The sequence below is a fragment of the Ostrea edulis genome, chromosome 5, assembly GCF_947568905.1.
Source record: "Ostrea edulis chromosome 5, xbOstEdul1.1, whole genome shotgun sequence".
NCBI classification, from domain to species: domain Eukaryota; kingdom Metazoa; phylum Mollusca; class Bivalvia; order Ostreida; family Ostreidae; genus Ostrea; species Ostrea edulis.
This window is the reverse complement of record NC_079168.1, coordinates 70,347,809-70,364,055: the sequence shown is the minus strand read 5'-3', so window position 1 is coordinate 70,364,055 and position 16,247 is coordinate 70,347,809. Positions and strand designations below refer to the sequence as shown.

The window sequence follows — 16,247 nt, the reverse complement described above, 5'->3', positions numbered from 1 at the left end:
GTAGATGACTGTGGTGTCTTTTATTTAGAGTTCAAAGGGATACATCGATTCGACATATGAATGAAAATTAGGATTGTTAATAGATAAAACGCCGTCGATATTTCTAAATGTTGCAATGAAGGCCACAGCAAAAGACTTTTTCTTCTGAGGTAGACTTTTTTAATAAATTCTGCTTCATATGATTATAAAAACATGTCAGCTAACAGAGGAGCACAATTCGTGCCCATGGGAATTCCAACAGACTGTTGGAAGACCTGGCTACGGGATCATGAAACGGTCTTAGAGTTAAGATCTAAGATTGCTGACTTAAATGGACCACAAAACGAACTTAAGCAAATCTTAACTAAGATTGACTTAGCTGAAAACTTTGTCTAGAATCTTAAATTGCTATGGCAACAGGGAACTCTTCTGCGTAGAGGTAACAATAGGATATAAAAAGTAAATGACTTGAACATAGTCAGTGTCTAAAACGTCTAGTTTATGATTACTCTAAAACGTCTAGTTTATGATCACTAATGGTGACACAGGCACATGTATACATGTAGCAACACTTCCCCTTTTATTAAAAAAAAAACTTTTCGTTATTACATGTATATACACATTTTGATGTATTGACCCTCCCCTTTTCAAAAGTAGTGATAAATGAAAGTGGAAAAGTAAGAGTGATTGCAGCGATAATTTTATTAAATTCAATGCCTTTGACTGCGTGTGTAGCAAAGAAAGATATCTAATTAATTTCAAATTCGGGCTCGGATTGCACATTATTCGTGTGCAAATGCAGACTGCAATTCAAGTAGGCCTAATGATTCTTTTGTTCCTCCACATTGTCAACAAACTCAGTCAGTTAAATACATGTACTTTTATAGTCGTAACTTTTAGTGAAAAGGTTATAAGTGTGCATGCTACTTTCACGTTTACATCTACTTTAGGAACTACGATCAGGTACTGAAACGGACAATCGGACGATCAATCCTGCGATATTTTGATCACATAAGGTCATATTTATGACTATGTATTTGAATACGTCCGCTCTAAAAAATTTCCAGGCTAGCAGTGTTACTTTTCAATTACAGGGACTTGACTTCTTTTCCTGTAAATAAACTTTTTACGTAAATAGTTTGCTTACAGAAAGACATTTTTTTCCCCATTATATTTGATTTTTAACGTCAAAATCCTGTGTTTTCGATGTACCGTCTATTTGTTCTTAAACTAATGACTTGTTCGCTTCTTGGTCGGGGCAGACGTCCTCAACGACGGATATCACGCTCATTTTCCCTTCCTCGTCTCAAAAATGCAACCAGCACGGCCATTTTGAACGAACTTAGTGACAATCTTATAAAGTTAAGACACCTCTAAGACAGTTTTAAAATTTAAGATAAATTACCAATCTTAAGTCTAAGTGATTTTCTGTGAACCACTTTAAAACTAGTCTTAAGATTTAAGTGCAATCTTAAAGTTTAAGACAGTTTCATGATCCCGGAGCCTAATCACCAAAGACTACGACGATATTGGGATGGGATAATGGGATGTAACGATGTTTGGATTACCACATACAAAATGTAGTAATGACCATCACTTCACATTTCAAAATGGTAGGTGGATAAAGTATTGGATTGGTTGAATTGAAATTCGGAATCCTGAATAAGGGTCCATTATTTTTGGAGGTTGATCTTAAGTAATTTGCTGTATATGCACCACGCATAGATAACTATATTTGTTTTAATTCACTCAGAAATAAAGTAGTGTTTTGTGAGTCATACACATCTGTAATCACGGTAATGGTACATGTGTTTTGTATCAATATTGTGATTTGGAACTGTTTTTGCGATGCATAGCGAGACTGAAATATGATTAAGTAATGTAAAATTCATTTACAGTTAAAAATGTATTATAATTCCAAGATTCGCCACTCTGTTTAGAATTTGTATTGTTGAGCAATTCAGTGACATCAAAACGACATCACCTTCTTTGTTGATTTCAAAACATTTCCATGAAATGAGAATGAGGCTTTTTGAAAGGGAAACGCATCTTTTATAATCTCTAATACATACATCCTGCTGCGATTCATCAAGCTGTGTTACCCCCTCCTATCAAATTGATTTTGGTGCATACGATAAGATAATTTGTGACCGTTATTGTTTATTTACCTCTCAAGTCTATAAATAAGTTTTTATCAATAAAGAACCAAGCACTGTAATCAGTCATACAAGGTCAAACTTGTGACAATCGAACTATTGAGCCTCATGGTATGATGTGCCGAGGACATATTCATCTATGCTACTCAATATGTTATCAGTAAATATGCACGTAAAAGACCAAAATTCTGCATGCATGTAAAGGTATGGATCGAGTAGACAAGCACACATTATGGGCGATGTGAAGGATATGTACACCAACTGATAATAAAGACATTTGTATCGCTCAGTTTATATAAATATATTCACTGTTTACGTTGTATATTTAAGAAATAAATTTCATTTTTGAACAAGCATAAGGGCATGAACTGCGATGCTTTACGCCAGCATACTTCATAAAGCAAACTAGTTTGCTGATGTGAAGTGTTGCCTGTCATAACCTCTTGTACTTTTCAACAATGAAATCTTTTTATTTACGTTTAGTTTCATTTCTGTCGGAATTTTTAGCTGTAAGAATAGTTGTACTATACATGAGAGGCGACGATAACGAACATTTCTACATTTTATATATTGGAAATTAGGACATAGATGGAGGATATCTATATTGCGTGTTTTGATATTTGGTTTATCCAACGAGTTGATATGGTGTATTTATTCGCTTGCCATACACCATATCAACGAGCTGGATAAACCACATTATCAAAATACGCAATTATAGATGTTCTATTTATATCATACCTCTTTTTTTTCGCTTAATTTTGAGATGATCCCCAGTATGGTAGAAACAGCTGATTGAATTTGTTTTGAATCCGTGGCTCAGGCGTCGTACTTATTAATCTTCCTTACGCGGGAAAAACAGTGCGCTTATAATCGAATCATGTATATTACAAAGGGCATTTTTATAAAAGAAATCATGATGAAAATTGATATAGAAGGGATTGTAGTTTATAATTAATAAAGGTTTTGCCATTTCAACAAAATAATAAGTACCTTCTGATAAAAGTTTGATGTCGCCGTCGTTTTGAAATAAACATATGTAACAACAAGCAATGAACATAATATTTTAATGCAGTGTTATTAGAATGTTCAACAGTTTACAATGAAAAGTAGAAGTGTTAGTGTATTTGGATTTTATTCGCGTGGTTTCTTTGGATCTGAGGGCGAGAGGAAATCCTGAGACACTTTAGGAAGTAAAGCTGTTGAGATTTATTACATTCAATATGGATCCCTAGAAAAGAGACTGTACTTGTGAATGGTTGGAACCGCAAGATGTCGAGGTACTTTCGATTAGGCCTGTTCAGTAGGCGGTTGATTCCTTGATGATTATAGTGTGGACATCACTTTGTTTTCTTATCATAATTTTTTAGTAGGCCTAGTTCAACATAGTTATTGATCGAGTTGACATTTTTATGGCCGGTAACTTGCATTATATGTCAGTGGGGGCAATATCGTTTTAATTTTGCTATAAAAGAAAAAATAAATCGTTTAATTTTGCATGTTACACGTTTTTTCATTGGTTGAAAAATTATTGGAATATCGTATCCAACGGAAAAAAATAAATGGCCGAAACTGCTTTCTATTGGAATGTTGGGGATTCCTCTGGATGCTTCGTATTTATATATATGTTAGGGAATCCTGAAAAGAAACATTTAACAGTTCTATCGATCTATATAAATTTATTAAACAAAAACAAACAAATATCAAATATAAATAATAATTAATTATGCAAAATGAAATAAACATGGCTATTTGAGGATACCCCCCCCCCAAAAAAAAAAAACCCCACGTCTTCTTCTGCAATTCCTGGCCGGGGTGAGGGTATTCAACCGGGGATGACAATAATGCAGTTTGCACCTTGTGACAACTTCTTTCATGTCACAAACCCAAATACCAGATACACCGCAGAAACGAGGCTTCCGTACGACGTTACATCAGCCTTAGGAATTCACTGATAAAACTCGAAAAACCCTCAGTAACACTCACTTGTCCACCTGGAAGCCGTGACAACCCTCAAGAGAACCCTACCTGGCATCCCACATCTTGATTATGCACGTGTCCTACGCTTTCCATTAGTACCGACATCGAACTTTGCACTTAATTCCAGTTCCCCTCAACAAAATTCTTGCAATTTTCTCTCAACAGGACTTATCTCGAACTCATCCTTTTAAAACTGCATTCTTCAGTCCACAAGAAACCCGTTTGCTCAATAGTAAACAAAAGTTCGTGTAAGTCGTCATTAGGCCTTATGGATTTAGTTTTTAGACGGGGTCAGTCGAGACCTCAAAACGGAAGCCGTGCGGAGAACACATGAATTGAATCTACGTGGAAGAAAAGAGTGCATAAATTGCGCTGATCATTTTGTACACAGATTTGAAAAATATAAGATCAATATTTTGAAAAAAAAAAGAAAAACGATCTTTTTATTTTTCATTGATTTATTAGATGCATTTGAATTATCTTTCAAACAGAAACGATTGTTGTTTCCATGAGCAAATATTCTTACTTTGTTTACATCCGGCATTTTTTTTTTTTTTTTTTTTACGGAAGAAACCGAGAATATGCGAATGTATCCGGAGTTTGTTGTGTTATTTATTCTATGCACGCAAAAAATAGTTTTAATGCAGGCCAACAATATTACCCCCCGACAACTGTACAGGCGAGTTTTTTGGACGTTTTTCTTAATTATTTTGAGGTCAAAAGGTCAAAGTCTCTTTTTCACTATATACTGTAGATTTGAGATTGCCTCTAACTTTTATACATGTACTTGCTGGTGCATGTTTATCAGACTTCAAATCCTGATGACATTCAAGATTCATGTTGCTTTTGAAATCCAAAGGTCAAGGTCATTATCACACTAAATACCTATTGCGGCTATTCAAAGGTTCATACTTATAAACTATATAAAATACACGCATGTTTTTACTTCGTGAATGCAAGTGTGCATAATTTTCCAAACTGCAACCCGGTCATACGCATCTTTGATGCTTAATATTTTGAAATTGCATAATTTACAGATCTTTATATTATATTATTTTAAAAAAGATGTCTGGCTTGTGGACTTGTATATTTATGATTGACTATCACATGTATATATCTTTCATTGCACAGGAAACTTCTAGTCCTAATGTGTGTCAAAAAATTTTGAAATTATGTAAATAATTTGTTAAAATGTTTACAATTTACATGTACATATTTACAGTTCTAGTAGTTTTGAAACTATTTCTATGCCCCCGAGATCGAAGATCAGGGGGCATATTGTTTTTATCCTGTCTTTCATTCTGTAATTCTATCTGAAACTTTAACCTTGCTAATAACTTTTGAACAGTAAGTGATAGAACTTTGATATTTCACATGAGTATTCCTTATGACAAGACCTTTCCATGGGTATCAACATTTTTAACCCTGTGACCTCCACCTTGGAGTTTGACCTACTTTTTAAAAACTTTAACCTTGCCAATAACTTTTGAGCAGAAAGAGCTAGAGCTTTGATATTTCATATGAGTATTTTTTGTGACAAGACCTTTTTGTGGGTACCAACATTTTTGACCATTTGACCTTGGAGTTTGACCTACTTTTTAAAATTTTTAACCTTGGTAATAACTTTTGAACAGTAAGTGATAGAGCTTTGATATTTCATATGAGTATTCCTTGGGACAAGACCTTTCCGTTTGTACTAAACCTTTTGACTTTGGCATTTGACCTATTTTTAAAAAAAAGATTGACATTGGTCTTAACTTCTAAATGGTAAATATTAGAGCTTTCATACTTTTTGTACTTGAGCATTTCTTGTGACAAGATCTTTCTACTGGTACCAAGATATTTGTCTTTGTGACTTTGGCCATCTTCGGAATTGGCCATTATCGGGGGCATTTTGTGTTTCACAAACACATCTTGTTTTATACAAGTTTGGAGTGTTTACATGTCCATTTCATTATAACTTTTTCTGTGATACTGAAAATAGCGATGGAAACACAGTATTGCAATTTATTTAACCCTGATCAGGCATCAGTCTGTATTATTAACTCAAAATCTCAAATTGCAACAGTATTGTATTCTTTACACAATCATAGTTCACTGTTCTATATCGATGTTATTACTATTCAACAGTAATGCTTTTACAATTGTCAATTGTCCAAATACTGGCATATGCATAATATTCTAAAATGCCTGACAGTTGTCTGGCCTGAGGACTTGTTTATTTATGTTGGACTATAACATGTAAATATTTTTCACTGCATAGGAAACTTCTAGCCCAAATGTGTGTCAAAAAATTTGAAATTACTGTTACCAATTTTGTTACAATGTTTACAATTTACATGTTCTTGTTTACAGTTTTAGTAGTTTAGAAAATTTCCTTTACTAAAGAAAGAATTGGAGTGTTTACATATCCACTTGATTTTAACCTTTCATGTGTTATTATTGACAGGTTGTATTGTGCAATTCCAAAGTATGTCATTCTCAATTCTATCTTTAACATTTGGTTTCATTATGTTGGTCCATAAAAATAAGCTATTAAACATATACTGTCATATGTCAACCTATCATATGTTATCTTTCTGTTCTGTTGACATATTAAACTTTGTTCCATACCTTTATCTATATTTCTTTTCATTTACTTTATTATAGCATTCATGCTTTTTCACAAGAGTTCAGCACCTGATTTAGCTATGAATAGCTGAAGAGCTAAGTGCACAAGTTAAAATGGTGACCCTCACTATAAGATATAAACCAAGAATATTGAGGTTTAATAAGGAAGGAACTATCTCGGCGAAATGATAACCAAGAATATCGAGTTCTGGATCATGTTGATTAAACAAAACTGGCCACAAGATTAGGAGGTCATAATACAAGCATTCCTTTATATATTCGTTTTGGCCTCAAAACCATAAAAAAGGAACAGACTTCAAGAAAATTTCGATTTTGAACACTTTTTTTCTTGTATCAAAAACACGAATAGGAAGTTGTACGTAAATCTGCAATTCAAGACCTACATGTATGTCTGATTAAAGTATTTGTCTGGAGAGTTTTCATATGAATTGTCTTATTAGCATAACTGCACCATTTCTGAAAGTTATGCATTGAATAATTTGACACCGTCTTTCAGTACTTTGATTTTTTTTAAAGTTGTGTATTCACAAATCACTACGCCCATCTCGAAATGACATAGAATGTAGTCCAAGAATAACTCGTTAATTCAGCCCCAATCAAATAATGTTTTATCATATAACCTCAATGTTTTAAAATATTAAATGATAATGAATGAATTTATTATTTTTTCGTTGGATGGAGGTATACCACGAAAAAAAAAAGAAGACGGAAAACATTTGCATCATACGCTACGCGCAATGATGCAGTTTTCCGTCTTTTTTATCGTGGTATACCTCCATCCAACGAAAAAATAATAAATGCATTCCTTGAATAAAGAATAACGAGTTATACACTTTATTTCATGCGTCGATATTCATTAACACAGAAAATATGTCATCCAAGCTGGGACAGTATCAAAAATAGTTCGGACCAGAAATGCTTTATTAAACAGGTGTGTAATAAAGCTAGTCTTTATCTCATTTGCAATATACACCACATTTATGAGATAAACAAACTATATGTATTTTTAATTGTCTTTTACATATATGGATTTTGTCTATATTCGTTGAGATCGAAAGCAGATCATTTTGAAAATAACGAAGAGGTTTCAAATATAGTAATTGACTAAAAAAAATTAAGTTATTTGCACATCTTAAAATTTGAAAACACGAGATCTCAGTATCGATGAAAGGAATTCAGTTTGATAATTTTAAAATATTCTATTCGATTGAATTTCAAGTGCATGAAGTTCTCGGTATTTTTGCGAGAGAAAATAGAAGGATGCGGTGTGTAACACCAGTTTTACATTCTAAAGCTAATGAATTGCCAATTAATTTTTGTGTCATTAGTTGGTGGACACACTGAAATATTTTTTGGGTGATAATATATTTATTTCGAATAAAACTTGTATGCAACATGGACATTTGATAGATAGAAATTATTATGATTAGACCAATAATGCAGAGTACGCGGTACAAACATTGCCCCGCTAACATCCACGGGAAAGATAACATTGACCTACCCTACGAATTGCATATATTGTGTTAAGACTTTTAAGGGAAAGAAATTTTTCATATAGTACTTATGGAGAGGACCATGTGTATTACAAGAACTTATTTTTTATCCATTTGTATTGTAGTGTGATAATATATGGTCAATTCAGTAAGCGTAACAACAAGATTTTATGATTTTCTATCGAAAATCCGTAGCAAGCTGTTGTTTATTTCGTTACAACTACATTACAAGTACATCATAAATAAATTTGAATTTAACATGTAAACCCTTCCAGTATTAGCATAGCCACATATGCTGATAGTTTGATTTAGAAAAAGTGTGCATATAAAGACCAAACGATTATCAATTATTTCATACCATTCAAAAGCCCTGAAACTCCTGAAACATGAGAATGGAGAAAGCAGTCATTTTTCTATACCTTTGTATTGTTTTCTCAGGTAATTAATATAAGATACATGTTTCATTTCTTTCAAACCTTTTTTGCTTTTAAATCAATAGTACCTTTAAAATTCTAAATGATACTTTTAACGTAAGATCTATATCCTTCATGATCAGCAAAACGTTGCAGCTACTCATACAGAGCGCTGGGCTCCAGATGTTACTATTTCAGTACTGACACAGCAACGTGGGACGAGGCTTACGTAAGAGCAGGTCTATTAATTGTTCTGTAATACATTTGTACTCGATATTGCTTATAGATGCATGAAAGGTGAAGATAACAAAATAGATAGTTGGGCAAACATGGACCCCTGGATACCCCAGAGGTGACCTAAATAAAAATCCACAAAAGACGTACTAATTTTAGAATGGTGTTTGGCGGAGTTGAATAGAAAGGTGATGTAATAATACCTGTTCAATGACACTGTACACATTCTAGAAATAGAATTTTCTAGAACTTTGCTTTAGTATAAATATATTGTACATATTATGGTAATAAGCTCTCTAAAAAACCGTTTACCTGATGATAATAATGATTAATGATTGGTTTTATATAGCGCCTTTTCCAGCGTACATGTATGCTGCTCAAAGCGCTTTACAATGCATCATTATCCCGGCAGACCTTATATCAATCTAGAACTTTCTCAGCCTCCTAGGAAGCATACAGTGCAAGCTGCCATTACAAGCGCTAGAGTACTAACATTTTAACAATATCTTTCACTGTCTATAGCCAGGTACCCATTTTACACTTGGGTGGAGTGAGGGAATTCATGTAAAGTGTCTTTCCCAAGGACACAACGTCGGCCCTGCCGCGGCCAGGACTCGAACCCATGACCTTTTTCGGATGAGAGTCTGACAGCCTAACCACTAGGCCACCGACGCCACAGGATATATAGCTCGTGGCGGGTGTGACCGGTCGACAGGGGATGCTTACTCCTCCTAGGCACCTGATCTCACCTCTGGTGTGTCCAGGTGTCCGTGTTTGTCCAACTATCTATTTTGTATTGCTTATAGGAGTTATAAGACTGATCAATGTTCGTTATCTTCACCTTTCATTGGATATTACATCACTGGGAACTGGACTTGATGGCTGTTTTCGACAGCATTATAAACAGCTGTGTAAATTCAGCTCAGCAATAAAGCAAAAGAAATGACGAACACTGTTTAGAGAACTTTGATTACCGTAAGTTAGTTTTTTTTCATTGATATACTTTTCTGTAAATAATAGGGTAAATTTTGCTGGTCGTGGATTTATTTTGACCCATACCACTCTCAAAGCATAAAAGTGTCACGTTTTACCATATGACGTCACATTAACATGTGGATCGCGATCAGACACTTGCTATATTTCAGTGTGACTGCTTTGATAGTTCGACACTTCTTTGGGAGATGCAAATGGAATCTCACTGCGTTATGAAGTGTTTTGTATTCATCGGTATTTATTCTCATTTTTATAACTAAAACTTGTATGTTTATCTTCTTCGATTAATTCATATGGAACGAATATATTATACCCTCTTTAAAAGCGGGGCACATCGGTTTGCATCTGTTAGTCGGTCGGTAGATCAATTGTTATCTGCTCAGTATCTTAAGAACCCTTTGCTTGATAGACATCACACTTCTTGGTTCTCCTAAAGAGTGGATTACTTCTATTGATTTTGATGTCACAAGGTGAACGGTCAAACTACTCTTAACATAAAAATATCATCCGCTCAATATCTTGTTAACCCTTTGATGATCGGCATCAAACTTGGAACACTGGTACCCTATAAAGAGCGGATGATGCATTGGTTTTCAAGTCACAAGGTCAAATGTCCAGAATCAAATGACTGGTTCTTTGAAAATGTCTTCTCAGTATTTTAAGAGATTAAATTTAGTATCGTGGTTGCCCCTGGTGTAGATAAACCATTGTTTCATTATCATTACAGACATTCTAAATTTAAAGTTGATCCTTTATAAGATTGCCACACGGTGACATATACACTAATAAAGAATATAACGCATAGTACAATTTCGTATTCATTTTAAGACATGAGAAATACTTAATAATTGATTTATTTATAACACAAAAATGACGCAAATGCTGAGTTCAAAGTATTACAAAAAGAGCAACGCCAACTTGGCATAATACGCCCGTAGATTTTGCTCAAGGAAAACATTTTAGTGGGATTCATATTTTAGTGAAGTTAGCACTGTCCTCTGTGAGCTAAATCATTATTATGCTTGTAGAAATGGATATCAAGACATAAAGAGGGATAGTCTTAGAATGCGCTACTTCATAAATATGCTAACGGTTCGGTTTGTGCCCTACCCACAAGTTTTTCCTAATAAGTGATACTACGACCTTGACCTTTGACCTTGAAAAACAATAGGCACCTTCATCTCATCATGATGATCAAATATACCAAGTTATAATATCCTGGAGCTTACGGTTCGGTTTGTATCCTTCCCACAAGGTATTCCTAATAAATGATACTACGACCTTGACCTTTGACCTTGAAAAACAATAGGCATCTTCCTCTCATCATGGTGATCAAATATATCAAGTTATAATATCATGGAACTTACGGTTCGGTTTGTATCCTGCCCACAAGGTTTTCCTAATAAGTGATACTACGACCTTGACCTTTGACCTTGAAAAACAATAGGCATCTTCCTCTCATCATGGTGATCAAATATACCAAGTTATAATATCCTGGAGCTTATGGTTCGGTTTGTATCCTGCCCACAATGTTTTCCTAATAAGTGATACTACGACCTTGACCTTTGACTTCTGACCTTGAAAAACAATAGTCTTCTTCCTCTCATCATGGTGATCAAATGTACCAAGGTATAAAGTCCTAGGGCTTATGGTTCAGTCTGTATCCTGCCCACAATGTGCGGACAGACAGACAGACAGACGGACGACGGCATACCATAATACGTCCCGTCTTCGACGGGCGTATAAAAACTAATGCTAATTACAGTCATTAACAGTTCACCCTAGTTCAATACCTAGTCCCCCCAGTACGTATTTAAGCCTCCAAAAACTGTCTAGGGATGTTGTTTCACTTTAACTGTAGCGCTTGGGCCAGTCGTTGCAGATTATTAGGCTGTTGCTGTCTTGTTGTTTTTGGCGGATGCGCCTATGCAGTTCGTCCCATGCATGTTCTATAGGGTTCTAATCTGGTGATTTGGATGGCTAAAGGAAGAACCTGGATGTTGTGTCTTTGCAGAACATCACGTGTTAGACGAGCAGGATGTGGTCTGGCATTGTCATCTCGGAATACTGCATTTGGAATGCAACATTATTAGAACCACGTGTGGCTGTATGATTTCATCAATATAATGTTGAGTCATCAAGTAACCCTGTGCTGTCCTGCCTGTATATGATATTGCTACCCACACCATAACACTACACCCTCCAAACTGGTCAGTCTTGTGGATACAACTTTGCGCAAAACCAGAACAATGGCAGGAACGGGTCTACCCGCTTTAATCTTATCATCCCCTAGTCGATTGCAAACAATCTAATCTGATAATCTGCGAATCCTAGGAATGGCAGATGTTGTAGATGACGCTGTTGTTGACGAGGATGACGCAATCAGATGAAACGATCATGTGCTGCTGACGTCACGCGTGGTCTATCTGCTCTATGACGCGTACGATCACTTATTGAACCGTGCTGTTGATATCTGCTCCAAAGGCGAAATATAGTGTTTTGTGCAACATTGACATTTCTTGCAACTGCAAATTGTCACACATCTAATTCCAGTCGTCCAATTGCCGTTGTTGCGTTGAGCATCATTCAGACGCGGTATTTCTCAAAAAGCAGTTATATTTAAAGCCAATGCTATCAAATATCGAGAGCCTGTACATTTTGTACACGTCCTTGAATCACGTGCATTAGAAACTTACTACACTCGAGAGTTAAAAGAGACCGCTTTTTGAATTTTATGACAACCGGTTTTATTGTCCTCAAATTCTGTAGAATATCTATCCAGTGCACAGCAACGTGAGATATAACAAGAAGTGATCAGGCGATTCATTCTAGACCCTCAAAAATGTATGAAATATTTATTTGAAAATATTCATCGAAAAAATACTACTATGCGTTTCTTTCTTCTTTTTTTTCTTTCTTTTTTTTTTTTTTGTTTTTTTTTTTGTTTTTGTTTTTTTTTTTTGTTTTTTTTTTTTGATCAGTATATGTTTCTATTATGAATATTTATTTATTCATTCATTTTTATCTACGTTTGTGGTTCACAATGCATAAACTGTCCCAAGTTATGTTATATCGTAAATTAAACATGTATGCAAAAAATGGAAATTGGGTTCATTCCATATGTAATTGGAACGATTTTGGAGTCTCACTAAGGTCCTTACCTCTTTTCCATTTTCATGTTGACCGGAAGTAAATGTTCATTAACCAACTTTGTTTCAAATAATGTTTTCATCACATTTTCGTTAAAACAGATCTTGGACAATATGTTCCAAAAATATAGACAAGTAACTATCATGAATCTTGTAATAGTAAAACATTCAAAATGACATTCAGTTAATGTTGATAGCAGCAGACCTATAAGGTGAGTTCATTATGGCTGTGTTTGAACCAACCACGTCTTGGTAATACATTGACCTGATCGTATTTTATTCACAGCGTGTAGCTGAGCCTTTATATAGCAGCACGTTTTACTAATTAGAATCTATACTTCATACAGGTAAATTGTATTCATAAAGGCGGATATTTGGCGAACCTGGAAACTCTAGACGAATACCTAACTATGCGATACAAGCTTGCAGGAATGAAAAATGGTAATTTGTTCTTTCTGAAGCACGCGTGCATTGTTCAAAAGTATGTTTGGATCGGTAAGACAGGCTATATTTATTTGATATTAGTTTATTTATTAATGACATTTCGAAACGTTCTTCATCTGTTAATCAATTGCGGACTACTGGAAATTAATCTAGAGATACTCGTATATTCCTTAATGAATTCTCTGCCATGTTTTCTTCTGTGGCGATGAGTTTTTTGTTCTCTCTCTCACCACCCAACCATCCACTAACCTGCAATGAATTACTGATACGCCATCTATGGTGACCACAGCGATCTTCATGTATAGAAAATAATGTGTAAATAGTAATGCTTTGTATTACAATACTAATACATGTATGTACATTGTAGATATAATAATTCTAAACACCCTTATGATTTTAAAGGCCAGAATTATAGCATCGGAGGACGAGATTTTAATCGCCAGGTGAAGGACGGAGACTGGAGATGGGTAAAAGCTAGTCAAAATTCTAAGATGGCATACTTTGCATTTGGGCCAGCTGAACCAACTGGTACCAAAGGATCTCCAGAGCTCTGTATATGGTTACACGCTAGCTACCAATATCAATTTATAGACATTCCATGTACCACTGTCGCGCGATACATATGTGAAAAATAAAGTTTGAAAAAGCAGCCCAGTTTTAGGTGTATTGTGGTAAGACCAGTTCAATGAGAGAAAACTGCAGGTAAATCTACTGCTCTTTATTATACTCCCGCAACAAAGTTGTCGGGGGAATACTGGAATCAGATTGTCCATCTGTCCGTCCGTCCATCCGTCTGTAGACGCAATGGTTTCCGGGCTCTAAAGCGTTATCCTTTCCACCTACAGTCACCATATCATACATATGGACTACCCATGGGATGAAGATGTTCCCTATCGATTTTGGGTTCAAAAGGTCAAAGGTCAAGCGCACTGGACATCGAAGTAGCAATATGGTTTCCGGGCTCTAAAGCGTTACCCTTTCCACCTACAATCACCATATCATACATATGGATTACCCATGGGACGAAGATGTTCCCTATTGATCTTGGGGTCAAAAGGTCAAAGGTCAAGCGCACTCCTAGAGAAGAGACTACCCAAGGTTCTGTCATGCCCTTTCATTTTCACACTCAGGAAAGAGGTAATTTATACCTATTAACAACACCCTTTTGGAGATTGGGGTAAGCGGGGGGTATTCTTAGTGATCATTGCTCAAAATATTGAGAACCCTTTGCTTTACACTGGTAGCCCCTAATTGGTTTTGAAGTCACAAGGTTATGACTCAAATGTCTGGTCATTTTCGAAAAGTCTCCTCAGTATTTTGAGAAATCAGAGTTGGTATTTTGGGTTCTGCTGATTAGTACATTACTCATATTTCTCACTATCGTTACATACATTATAGATTTAAAGTTTATCCTTTACAGCAGTGCCACACAGGGGGCATATGTGTTTCTAAAACATTTCTTGTTCAATCATGTCATAAAAGACATGGATAGTTAAAACCTACATCAAAATGATGTGATAAGATTGAGATTTTAGTGTAATTTGATAGATCTAGAAAACTTTACAGGGGGAATTCAGGCAATTAATCCAGTACTTTGGCTGTTAGGAACTTTATACTGCTATGAATAGAATTTCAAATAGATATACTGGGATTTTTCTAATATGGATAAACCGGGTTATTTCGTGCAGCTTTATCATGATTAAATTGGAAATGTATCGGGTTCCTCGTACGAAATTCCTATTTTGATTGCTGCGCGCATGTCATAGATTATTCCTTTTCATTTCGTCATTCGAACAGAGCAGAAGCTAAAAAAAAAATTTACTTGCTTATCAATTTCAATTTTATGTCTAGATTCCATTTAGATTCTAGGTTCATCAATTATTCACTGGGCTCGTGTATATGCACGGAATTTGTATCAAGATCACCTTGGTCGTGAATCATCTGTCATCTTATGGCATGGAATTCGTATGGTTTGGGAGCAGTTATATCCCACAATCGAGTTTTTTGTTGGCTCGTAATGAGGTTCCAAATATTACCATTATTCATTGTGGGGGCAACAAAATTTGTCAGGCACACAATACGCTAAGAGGCCTTCAAAAATATTTTAAGTCAACTTTGGCTGATATTGCTAACTTACTCCCCCAAAACTTTAATTATACTGTCTCAAATTTTGCCTCGAAATAATGGCCTACATGTTTGCAGTTACTCCCCTTACACTGGAAGTTGGGGGTGCGCTTACGATTGCGGTCCTAAGCTTCACATAAATAGTCAATCTCTACCTAGAGTTATCGTTCCTTACACTCACTAAGGAACGACAACTCTGGGTAGAGACTGATAAATAGTATAAACAAATAGTGTATAGCAAAGCTTACGTTACCAAATTCTATAGTATACCAAGTTTTAACAGGTTGTATTATATCTATGACAAAAACAAGGTTTAATTTCTTCGATTTATTGAGAAAACTTTTAAAAGTATGCACTTTGTCAAATTGCAGAGTTGGGCAAAGGGGAGGGGGTGTTGTAGGTGTATTTGACTTTTATTTCTGTCCAAATTATGCAATTTATACCGAGGAGTTCAATAGTATTATGTTTTTAAAACAAGAGACACCTAGAATTAAAAGCTCAATGAAAGCATGTGATACAATCTGGCACGTAGCATCATAAGGGGGAGGGGGAGTTGACTTCATGATATTGCCTAAAATTTCTTGACAAGTAAATTTCAAAACAAAAAAATGATCCAAAGCTCAAGAAGGAAGGCGGCAAGGGTTGATTTTTCAG

At 35.3% G+C, this 16,247-nt stretch overlaps 1 protein-coding gene across 1 annotated transcript; it reads left to right on the top strand.

The window, feature by feature from the left end:
• Positions 1–8,591: 8,591 nt before the first annotated feature.
• LOC125651977 (type-2 ice-structuring protein-like) lies at positions 8,592–14,118 on the top strand. The gene is made up of 4 exons (XM_056165381.1): positions 8,592–8,674; positions 8,793–8,878; positions 13,373–13,466; positions 13,872–14,118. The coding sequence occupies exons 1-4, from the start codon at positions 8,623–8,625 to the stop codon at positions 14,102–14,104; spliced, it is 465 nt and encodes a 154-aa protein (XP_056021356.1). The 5' UTR covers positions 8,592–8,622; the 3' UTR covers positions 14,105–14,118.
• Positions 14,119–16,247: the final 2,129 nt, after the last annotated feature.

Coding starts and splice junctions, on each gene's coding strand:
- LOC125651977 (XM_056165381.1), top strand. CDS start 8,623: ATGAGAATGGAGAAAGCAGTCATTTTTCTATACCTTTGTATTGTTTTC. Junction 8,879..13,372: donor CAACGTGGGACGAGGCTTAC/GTAAGAGCAGGT, acceptor TACTTCATACAG/GTAAATTGTATTCATAAAGG. Junction 13,467..13,871: donor GCTTGCAGGAATGAAAAATG/GTAATTTGTTCT, acceptor ATGATTTTAAAG/GCCAGAATTATAGCATCGGA.